At 38.3% G+C, this 11,638-nt stretch overlaps 1 protein-coding gene across 1 annotated transcript; it reads right to left on the bottom strand.

Annotated features, from left to right (window-relative positions):
- Positions 1 to 5,565: 5,565 nt before the first annotated feature.
- On the bottom strand, positions 5,566 to 8,717 carry LOC110464032. The gene is made up of 3 exons (XM_021519039.1): positions 8,591 to 8,717; positions 7,594 to 7,752; positions 5,566 to 7,205 (listed from the first exon to the last, which is right to left on the bottom strand). The coding sequence occupies exons 1-3, from the start codon at positions 8,600 to 8,602 to the stop codon at positions 6,048 to 6,050; spliced, it is 1,329 nt and encodes a 442-aa protein (XP_021374714.1). The 5' UTR covers positions 8,603 to 8,717; the 3' UTR covers positions 5,566 to 6,047.
- Positions 8,718 to 11,638: the final 2,921 nt, after the last annotated feature.

Below are 11,638 nucleotides of genomic sequence, written 5' to 3'. Positions count from 1 at the left end.
GGGGGGAGATGATAATAGCCACCGCATGATAATTTAAACATATTTTATTGACGTATAATATGGCAATAGGATTAGTCGGCAAGTTTTTCCAAATTATAGATGACTTCTCCGAATAACATACATAACATATTTACAATGATGGCATGAAAGATAATATACATAAGAAACAAACAAATTGATGAAACATATCACAGTGAAATCGAGGATTCGGGGGTGGGGTGGGGGTGGGGGCGGTATACATAGAGAAACAGAAAATTAATCAAATCTTCTCGACCTACCTAGAAAATGTTGTACTGATTTAGCAATTTTATTATTATCATCTGAAGAATTAATAGCGTCGCCATTACAGAGTAAGCACCAGCATACCATGCTAGATATGTTTATAATATTCTACGTAAGTTCTCATATAGGGGACGAAAAAGGAAAAAAAATGATAAGAATCTTCGCAGGGATGCCCACATCGACACTCTGCTGAATCTGTTAGGTTGGCTAATGAAAAATCAAAGTTGAGTGGGCTTATAACTCGGTTTCTTAGACGACGGTGAGAATATTCAATTTCCTAGATTCATATTTAACCAATTTCTTACTCGAATTACTGTTCACCAACAAGGACTTTTTAATATTTGACTTGAACGAATTTAATGAGGGTGAATTTCTGATATCGTTATTCAGGTTGTTCCAAAGATTCGTTGCAGAGGGAAAGAAAGATTGTTTTGAGGAGTGTAAACGAAACTGTTGTTCTCTCAGCAGGTGAGCTCCTCGTAAATTATGTGAGACCATATTTCCAATATAATCTGGCAACAAGTCAATAAGAAAATTTGGTGCCTTATTGTTAACAATAGAATAAAATAGAGAAAGTTTCCGAGCATCTCTTCTTTTTGCGAGGGCTAACCACCCAGTTTCCCGATATAACATTTCTTTTTGTCGCGTAAATAGGCAATCCAGTGACAATTCTAGCAGCTTCTAGTTGAATTTTCTCAAGTGTAAGGGAGTTAGTTTCACCGCAGTTGCCACAAACCTCACGTGCATATTCAAGAAGTGGTCTAATACAGATTAAAAATAACTTCTCTAAGTTGTTCCTTTTTAAGAAAAGTTTGAGCTTACGAAGGGTTGCAATATATTTTGTTATTTTACTAACTATGTAATCAACATGTGAGTTCCATTTACAGTCGTTAGAAATAATAACACCTAAGTGTTTATGTTGGTTAGTAACCTTGATGGGAGTACCATCAAAGTTAAACGATGGGACAAATGGAAGCTGCAGATTTGAGATGATAAGGGCCTCAGTTTTGATGGGGTCGAATGACATCATCCACTCTTTGGACCAAACTTCAAGTTTCCTCAGATCAGATCTTGCTTCTAATTCTATTAGGTTCAGGTCACAAGAGGAGTAGTTTGATCTTGTATAAAGTGATAATATGACATAGAAACACACCATGATGAAGTCTAGTTAACGCTTGTTGAAAAGCTTTAAAATACATGTGTAAAGTTAATTTATTTCAAACAGTATGAAACAAGTTACATATTTTTTTGTTTTACCACTCCTGTTGGTCCGGATGGTAGCGCGCAGAAGGTCTTCATGTGGGAGGGAACCGGATCCCGGAGTACCCAGAAACAACCCTATAACCTCTAACTTTTCACTTCGGATCAGGGAATTGAACCTTGACCGTCTTGATGAAAGGTGGTGCGCTATCCACTGCGCCACCTATTCCGTCTTTGCGTATTGCAGAGTTATCTACTCTTGTGAGCAGGTATTGATTGTTACGTCATTAGTTTGTATGAGAAAATTACGTCGTTTTCTCAAAAAAATATGACGTTACTCTCACAAACAAATGACGTAACAATCAATGCCTGCTCACAAGAGCAGATAACTCTGCAATACGAAAAGACGGAATATTACACACAAGAAGTGTTGTCACGAAGCCTCATATGACGCCAACAATGTGATGACCCGCCGTCTCAATTGTCTCGGCCCTAAATCACACAATCTTACTGCTGTTGGGTCATTACTAGTAGTAGTCGAACCTTTGTTCTTCTGTGGCAGTTTTCATTAATTAGAAACCTCTCGTCGGTGCTACATCAAGCATGGTGCTCTCTCTCTACAGCTCGGCGTACAGAGGTCTCTGTTGACTAGCTACGTCTCTCCGACTGAGATACTATTGAACGCGGTGCCTTCTATACCAATTGTGCGACGAATCCTTTACGACCGACCCCTACTGAAAAAGAGTATTTTCCATTAACTAATCATAGTTAGGTTCTTCCTGTTCAGGGTTTCCTCACAGCCTTCCTCCAATAGTACGAGGATATCTACATGTATGTATCAGACCTATAACTTGCCATATTACAATAAAATTAATTATAATAATAAAAAATCGAGGTTTTATCACAACCTTGTTTCTAGTTCGTCTCAAAGCGGTTCCCAAATTATTATCCGTGGTTATAGAGCAACCAGCCAATATCTTTCACAACTCCCTGGGGAGCATATAGCCGGGGCTGCCATTTCGGCGCTCACAGCTAGCATTCAACAATTCTAGCACTGCCCAACCACGTACTCATTTACAGCTGAGTAGACTTGAACAAACGGAGTAAAGTATCTTGCTCAAAGATACAACACAGTGCCGTGCCGTGCCGTGACTCGAACCCCAACCCTTCGGTCACGAGCCCGGCGTCCTACCACTATCCGGAAACTGAATTCTTATCTTCATCTCCCAAGTTTGAGACCGATCCAAAATGGACGACTTCAAGGTTTTCCTGTGGATTTTCCCGCTTGTTTCACAAAATAAATACAAAATGTACCATCCTTCTCTATAGACTACAATGATATCTACAAGATTCGCAATAAAGTAGAAATCACACAATCTTACTGCCTTCCTCCAATAGTACGTGGGTATCTACATTTATGTATCTGACCTACAACCTGCCATATTACAATGTTAGGCCTAACTGTTGTTTCCAAAATATCCGGAAACTGAATTCTTATCTTCATTTCCCAAGTATGAGACTGATCCAAAATGGACGACTTGAAGGTATACAAAATAGATACAAAATGTACCATCCTTCTCTAGACTACAATGATATCTACAAGGTTCACAATGAAGTGTTGTTCCTCCAGCTGTCCTTACCCTGTCTAAGTGATTCTTTGTCCCCAGAGAAAATTTGTCTCTACAAGGTCATCTAAAGGTGATTAACATCTCAATTTTACTTATGTAAATCTATAGAACAAAAGCATACGCCTTATTACAGTACATCTCCAGCACACACACACACACATAGGCATACACACATAGGGAGATATTAGCCAGGTGGCATAGGACTAGTAGTAAGCGCCTGATAAGGCAGCTCGTGCGAATTCCTCAATATTGTATTACTTAATATATATATATATATATGCTAATTCTATTGACTGTATAAACCTGTATATCTATGTACTGTAAAGCGCTTTAGAGTGGCTTATGTTAGCTAGATAGGGCGCTATATCAAATGTTGTATATTTATTTATTGTATATTTATTACATGTCTTAGATTGTCGTCCCATTATTTAAATATTAAAGTGGGTAGACGGAACAATGTTGTGCTTCTGGTGATATAGAAGATGAATTTCACTTCATCCTAAAATGTCCATTATATCAAGACATGAGATGTTAATATATCAAGCGATTCTATCACAGAATTCCTTATGTTTTTAAGTTAACGAAATTATTGAGTACTTATAATGTAAAAGAATAATGTGATCTAGTAAAGTATTTATATTGTGCTACGAGAAAACGTAGAGAAATCAATGTCTGATATGGAAAACTACCTGTGTACTTTGTAAGCTCACTATCCACTTATTAATTTAAATACGTAATTGTTATTGTTTGACATTTAACCTATGAGTCGGATGGCTCTCGGAAATAAAAGAAACTGAACTGAAAACTGAACCTCTGCACGGCTTGCATCAGTGATACCCTGTCAGCCATCACTGGTGCGGATTAACGGTTACAGATCAAAGAGAAACGATAATCGGATGAGCTCCAACCTCCACCATTTAGCTCACATGTCTGTCCTTGCAGGGAGGATTTTCTGGTCCTTGCTCCCTGTTCGCCGATTGCTACAGACCCCACCTCCTCAGTCGCCCATGGTCACTTGTCTACGCATGTCGCACTTTGGGACTGATCAGGGGGTAAAATGACTGACAAACGGTCATTTTGAATTTTGAGAGTTGAAGTTTGTTTGCGCTATTTCTGTTATTTCACATTAAGGTTCCCGATAGGCTCTACTCATTCACATTGATTTTTTGGGAATAATCGAAAAAAAACAGGAAAGCCACCAGACAGCCATCTTGAATGTTGACAGCTCTAGTTTGTTATCACAACTTGATAAGCATGTTCCCATTGGTCCCCTTGGTAACACCGATGCCCCTTTTGGTCCTAATGAGAATTCATCCGTCATCGACAGCATTCCTTATTATGTAAGGATTATAAATTTGTAGCATTTTGCATAAACTTATATGCAATTTTTATACAATAAAATTTATCATAGGGGCAAATAACGTATGACATTACGAGGTTTAAGTTTATGTACAAGATTCCTGTTTCGGATTTCTAACATGGGACTCAGTAATGGTATTTGTAAGAAAAATGCAGAGCAAAGAAGGTAAATTATCATCTTTTGTAGATCTAATTAAGATCCTTTCATGATGGGCACAAAGATACTTCTAGGATCGTTTGTGGGTTTTTTTTCTCTCTGTAAAACACAAGACAATATACTAACAGGATTATCATCCGTCTTTATTTATTATATAACATTTTACAAAAAGTAAATATATAAAAATATACAGACAACTAGTAAAGTTGGCGTCATCAAATATATATATAAATGTAAACAGTAAATTTAACCGATGCATAAAAACACAGCGGGTAAAATTACTTACTAAAAGTAATTACGTTGTAAATTTTTTTTACAAAAAAACCAGTGTATATATATGCAATGTAAACCTTCAAAAACTGCGTATTATCAAAACCTACGTTTAAAAAAAAAAAAAAAAAAAAAAATCCTACTTCTTCGAAATTACGGATTAAAACCAAAGTACCGCACAAACAAGGTTCTACTGTACACAAAAACAATAATGTTCAGACTAAAGAGGTTTTACTGTACACAAAAACAATAAAGTTCAGACTAAAGAGGTTCTACTGTACACAAAAACAATAATGTTCAGACTAAAGAGGTTCTACTGTACACAAAAACAATAATGTTCAGACTAAAGAGGTTCTACTGTACACAAAAACAATAATGTTCAGACTAAAGAGGTTCTACTGTACACAAAAACAATAATGTTCAGACTAAAGAGGTTCTACTGTACACAAAAACAATAATGTTCAGACTAAAGAGGTTCTACTGTACACAAAAACAATAATGTTCAGACTAAAGAGGTTCTACTGTACACAAAAACAATAATGTTCAGCTAAAGAGGTTCTACTGTACACAAAAACAATAAAGTTCAGACTAAAGAGGTTTTACTGTACACAAAAACAATAATGTTCAGACTAAAGAGGTTCTACTGTACACAAAAACAATAATGTTCAGACTAAAAAGGTTCTACTGTACACAAAAACAATAACGTTCAGACTAAAGAGGTTTTACTGTACACACAAACAATAAAGTTCAGACTAAAGAGGTTCTATTGTACACACAAACAATAGTGTTCGAACTAAAAAGGTTTTACTGTATACACAGAAACAAAAATGTCCGGACTAAATAGGTTTTACTGTACACAAAAACGACAATGTTCGGACTGATGAGGTTCTAATGTACACAAACTAAAGTGTCCAGACTAAAGAGGTTCTGCATTACACACAAACAAAAAGTGTCCGGACTGACGAAATTTTAGTGAACACGAAATCATAATTGTTTGGACTGAAGAGGTTCTACCGTACACACAAGCAATAATGGTAGGAAAAAATAGGTTCTACTGTACACTCAAACAAAAGTTAGGGCACACGTCGATATGAGGTTCCACTGTTCACACACACGAAAATGTCCGGACTAAAGAGGTTTCTCTAAAGTCGTTACGTTACACTCCTCCTGAAGGTGACTGACCCGACTGGACTGTAGATAGGTCTCCTATCCCCGTACCAATATCGGACAAAGCACTCGTGTTTTACTGGTTGGTCCAGTATATCATTGTGGTAAGTGGAGGGCCATCCACGCTCTGTGGAGCTGGTCTCTCCCGGCACGTCTCCTTTCTTCACTCCTCTAGATACGATGTTAATTTTCTTGTAGGGAATGGCTTCAGATGAAACATGAGCTTCACTGATGAGGTGGGCAACAAAGGATGGTTCAAACGTCCTAACGAGAGAGTGTGCGGACAATGGGTCAGTCCTCTTGAGGAGAAAGTCTACTGACATGGGCTGGGCCTTCGTTAAGGGCGTGTCTTCAGGCAAGGGTTTTAGATTTCTGGGAAGGAAATCTACAGATAAATGGTCAACCGTGCTAATGGGTGTTTCTGCAAGCAAGGGGTCAAGCGTCCTGGCGTTTGTGTCAACAGGCAAATGGTCAACCGCGCTAATGGATGTGTCTAAAGGCAAAGAGTCGACCGTCCTGGAAGCTAAGTCTTCAGGCAAGTTATCAACCTTCCTGACAGGAGGGAATGTTACATTGGTCGGCCAAGTGGGTTCCACGAGGTCCATTATCGGAAAAGTGGTAAGAAACTTGTCCTGGTAGTCCCGGCGTAGGAACACAGTCGTGGTGGTGGCCTTGTCCTGGTAGTCCCGGCGTAGGAACACAGTCGTGGTGGTGGCCTGGCGTTTCCATGACAGAAATGCTGCTCTTTTGGAGGGTTCTTTCTTGGTAGATTTTTTGGCACGGCTGAATGTTGGTCCGTCTAACGAAACGCTCACTCCGGGACCACCAGGCTTCATCATCACCTTTCCGTACTTCCGTTTCCGAGATTCTTCGCGCTGGATCCAATCTTGGACTTCCGGTTCGTTGAAATTCTTAAATCTTGAAATTAAATTTGTATCGTCACATGTGGCTCCATGTATACACGCTCGAGTTTTCTTCGGCAGATTGTCATTCGAAACTGCTGTCGCCTTTCGAATTTCATATTTCGAATTTTGTCCGTGGCCAAAACTTGACAAAAGATTGAATTGTCCATCGAACAGGCCACTCACCCACGCTTCCTCGATGGGAGCAGACTGGATTTTTCTTTCGATTGGAGGTCGTGACTGAAATATGTAAAATAAAATTGCAATACAATACGATTTTTTTTATCGATCTAGAAAGCATTCTTTGTCGCTTCATTAAAAAAAGTACGAAATATATGTAAACACAAGAATGCTCAAATGCTGACTTGGTAGCCTTACGTCATGTACTTTGGAAATGATTTTTTACCTTATGAAAATGATATCACAGTTTTACGGGTTTTCCGTATATTTTATGAAACAAATTTGACATCAAAGTAAATAGTTGAAACAACTTTTTCACGCTATTTACATTGTTCTCTTTTCCGCCACAAAGTCAAAACCCTGTGTAAGTTGTACAATACTTTCAACAGTCATAAAATGATTGGCCCCTGTGCAAACAATATACTATTTGTTTCAAAAACGTTAAAACCTCCTCATTTCTGATTCTCTCCGTAACATGATCCCTGGGTCGTGTCTCTGTGCTGAACCATCCCCTCTGGCGGGTCAGCCTGTTTGTCCGTTTGGTCCAGCTGCTGAAATGACCACTGTGACGTGGCCGTTTTGATGAATAACACGAGACCCTTTGATGCTGAAACAGAAATGTCAAATAAATGGCGTTAAAGTTTATACTGGCCTCCCTCATACGCTGTCGTTTCTGATCGTTTGTGATCACGCATACAGGGTCATGCGAATTTGTTAAAGCTATATTTGGACCTAAACTTTGGTGTTCAGAGTAGTTTTATATGTTTTTTTTGGGTTTAAATCATCTTTCGGTAAAAATGCCACCCCCAATGATGCGTATATGATCTAAACCCCTAAAACGTGTAAAATTACTCTTACCACATTAGTTCCAAATAGAGCTGTGACAAATTATCATGTCCCTGTGATCACAAATACCAGATTATGCTACGCGAGTGTACCCAAAATTTGTTAAAGACAATTATTAACATTTCCGATTTAGTTTCTAAACACCAAATTTTTACTATGATGAAACAAAAAAGTTACCTTAAGTTAGCTTATACTTATGTATTTCTTTGGTATCACCAGCACGTGTTTCTATTCATAGAACTCATTTAATCGAGTTAAATAGTAAAATAGGTTAATTTGAAAGTTTAGCTTGCCGGATACCCAAAATGGACGTCAAACTTAAGTCTTATCTATCTATCTGTGAATACTGCAACGTCCTCTTTCGCGTACTCTGTGCTGATATAACGGAACAGTATCACAATGATATGTATATATTAAAATTGACATTGAAAACGATAAATGACGTAACATATAATCATATTTCGAAGTTGAAATTTTACTTTTGGTTATTTATCACCGGAATAACTTGAGTGAAAGCTGCATCGGCGGTAAAATTCATACAAAAATCGACGATGGCTACTTTTGAAACGAGGATATAATTTAAATATAAGAATACACACCTGTGCAGCCATTTCAGTCTCATTGGTACCGCTGTCAAACGTTTGTTTCTAACGGATATTGCGGACTGAACACCGCCATCTTTGATATCCAAATGTTTGCGTATAAAAACTCCCGTAATTTCGTTGCTTTTCTCCATGGTAACGGCACGTTACGTCACTGTGTTGTTAGGTACTGCCTCCTTGCGGAAAGAAAAAACTTCTTCAAGTAACATCGTAATCTTCTGTACTGTTTCACTTTTCGTCGGATTTTTATTTTGACGGGGGGTGTCGCATGACTGTTTATTGAAAAGCCTTCACTAGACCGTGACTTGGGCACGGAGACCTGATAATTTGTTACAGCTACATTTGGACCTAAACTCAGTTGTTCAGTGTAATTTTGCAAGTTTTAGGGGTTTAGATTAACATTCGGTAAAAATGCCACCCCAATGATGATAAATATCAACCAAATGTTGATCCAGACCCCTAAAACTGGTAAAATGTATCTGTAACAAATTCCCAGGTCCCTGTGGCCTAAGGTCCTCACGGATGCAGCAACATTTGACCCAAGGTCATAGACTCAATTTCCCTAACTTCCATTGTTAAATTGATACATTCATAAATTTAAGGTAAATTAACATGACATTTTCATAAATAATATTAATCTTGAAGACATTTTTTAATGATTTTATCATAATAAGTGCTGTTTAGAACAAGGCGTCTACGTGAACAAGTTATCATCTAATCTCAAAATATTTTTTTTTCGTTTTTACATACTTTTATTTGTTTGTTTTTTCTAGTGTTTTATTCATTATTCATTTTTTTATGATTTCTGTTTCGTTTTTGATGTTAGAACCGTGGCAACAGTGGTGATTTCCCGGGTGCATGTGACCAAGTACTCTTTTATTTTGTTGTTTTATATACAACTAAATATTTGAAGAAGAAAATAGAAACTTTTACCAAGAGTCTCCCACAAATCAACAGATTTTGCACATTTTCAGCTCCTCCTGTGTAACAACCGGTCAAGTCAGTACCGATCACACACCGAAAAGGGGAGATAACGCCCAGGCCCTTCAAAGTCACAACAAACACAAATATTTGCTAGGAGATAGTTAGTATAGGAGTTAACTCCCTTAGTCCGAAACATGCATGAAATATTTGTATTTTTTCGTATTTCATCAGCGCTAATGAGTGTTGAAGATTTGTTGTGAGCCGATTATTTTCCCTCAGAATATAGAATGGTGGAAGAAACATGGCTATCAATTATAAAGAACAATATGAAATATTGGTGAAGTAAATGGTTAAAAATAGTGTTGTTTTTGTCTGAAAAGTGACATTTGAACACATAATTTTTGTGTTCACAGCATTGCATGTTCGTTTACTTCTTCAGTTTCATGTCCTATCTATTATAGAAAAACTGTAATATCCAGAATAATGACATGTATTTCAATTGGATATAATCACACTGTTGCACAAAGTTAACAAGGCCGACTGAAGGTATATAAAGGCAATGCTGTATGATTTGGTTCTCTCTCTGGTCGTCTGGCTTGGCTCTTACACTCGGCCTTGTTAGCTTCGTGATTAATTGTGTCCATTTTCTAATGTAAATTACATGCCATTCTTTTGTAAATTTGAAGCATTTCTTTTAGTTTTATTGATAAAAGTGACTTTATGGATATTTTGGTTTGGTTTCATTTTGTTTAACGTCCTATTAACAGCTATAGTCATTTAAGGACGTGTCTCCATGTGTGTTGTGTAAGCGTGCTTGCGTGTGTGTATAAGTGCCGGAGGCAGGGAATACCGGTGTACTTGCCTCCTTGTGATAGCGCGGATCTGACTTTATAGAGCTATCTCACTGAAATACCATGCCGAAGGCACCCAGCACAGCATTCCGCCCGGTCACATCATACTGACAACGGATGAACCAGTTGTTGTCATTTCCCCAAATGCTGACCGTTAAGCAGGGAATAACTACTACCATTTTAATGACGTTGGTTTGTCCCTGCCCGGGAACAGTACTCATTGCCTTCATCACCTTGGCGAACGTTCAACATTAAAATGTTGCCAAGCGAGGCGTTAGGAAATAAAAGGTAGTTGGAGGTAGAGAGAAATATATACTTCAGGGGTAATACTTCCAACCATTTTAGGCATTTCATACATTGACATGATCCTGAACGAAATACCTTCAAGAGGTGCCATCGGAAAGATTGTGCACTTCAGTAGATTGCAACATAATTCAAATGTTGTTTCCATCCTAGCCCGAGTTTCCCGGCCCTGACACTAGCCTTTGTCCCGGCCCTGACACTAGCCTTTGTCCCGGCCCTGTCACTAGCCTTTGTCCCGGCCCTGACACTAGCCTTTGTCCCGGCCCTGACACTAGCCTTTGACATTTTGACAGATCTGGTGTCTGGTATCAGGGCGAGAGGAAACTCGGACTATTTCCATCCCATTCAAATCAAGAAAAATAATGAAACGTGTTTCAATGTTTTGGACTATGTGTGACCACTTACAGCTCTGCCCCAGGAGGTATGCTACTATTTTTTCAAATATAGATTTAGATTTTCAGTCTCATTTTACGGAACGTTGGCGAAAGTCCACTGGTACATTTCAGAGGTGTCTTTTGAAGTACACCCTGAGAACTCATTGCTATAGGTGAAAATCCACCACCTCGAGAACAGCTTACAGTTGGTGAAAGTGGGTCAAAATCCCTCAGTAAGTTTTAATGACGTTTTTTAAATAACATCCCGAGAAAGGCTAATAGTTGGTGAAAAGCCACCGCCTTGAGAAGACCCAATAGTTGGTGAAAGTTGGTCAAAATCCCCCAGTAAGTTTCAGAGATGTCCTTTAAAGTATACCTCGAGATCCCCCATTTTTATTATAGCTTCTGATCCTCACCACAGACCGATTCTTACCAAGTGTCATTATAACTTGACAAAGAATCGGAGAAGTTAAAATGAGTATAATTGTTGAAGAACAACATTATAACAGACGTAAGGTAAACACCATTGGTCATCTGTACTTAGGTGGCGACCTAAAAATGAAATAGTTTAACAGGTCAACGTAGACATCAAA

This window comes from Mizuhopecten yessoensis, unplaced genomic scaffold (genome assembly GCF_002113885.1).
Source record: "Mizuhopecten yessoensis strain PY_sf001 unplaced genomic scaffold, ASM211388v2 scaffold10951, whole genome shotgun sequence".
Lineage (NCBI taxonomy): Eukaryota > Metazoa > Mollusca > Bivalvia > Pectinida > Pectinidae > Mizuhopecten > Mizuhopecten yessoensis.
This window is presented reverse-complemented; position numbering and strand designations above follow the sequence as displayed.

What these genes read in the sequence shown, in the direction of transcription:
- LOC110464032 (XM_021519039.1), bottom strand. An exon ending in AGAGAATCAGAAATGAGGAG is followed by an intron (nt 7,206 to 7,593) that starts GTTTTAACGTTT and finishes TACATATTTCAG; the next exon opens with TCACGACCTCCAATCGAAAG.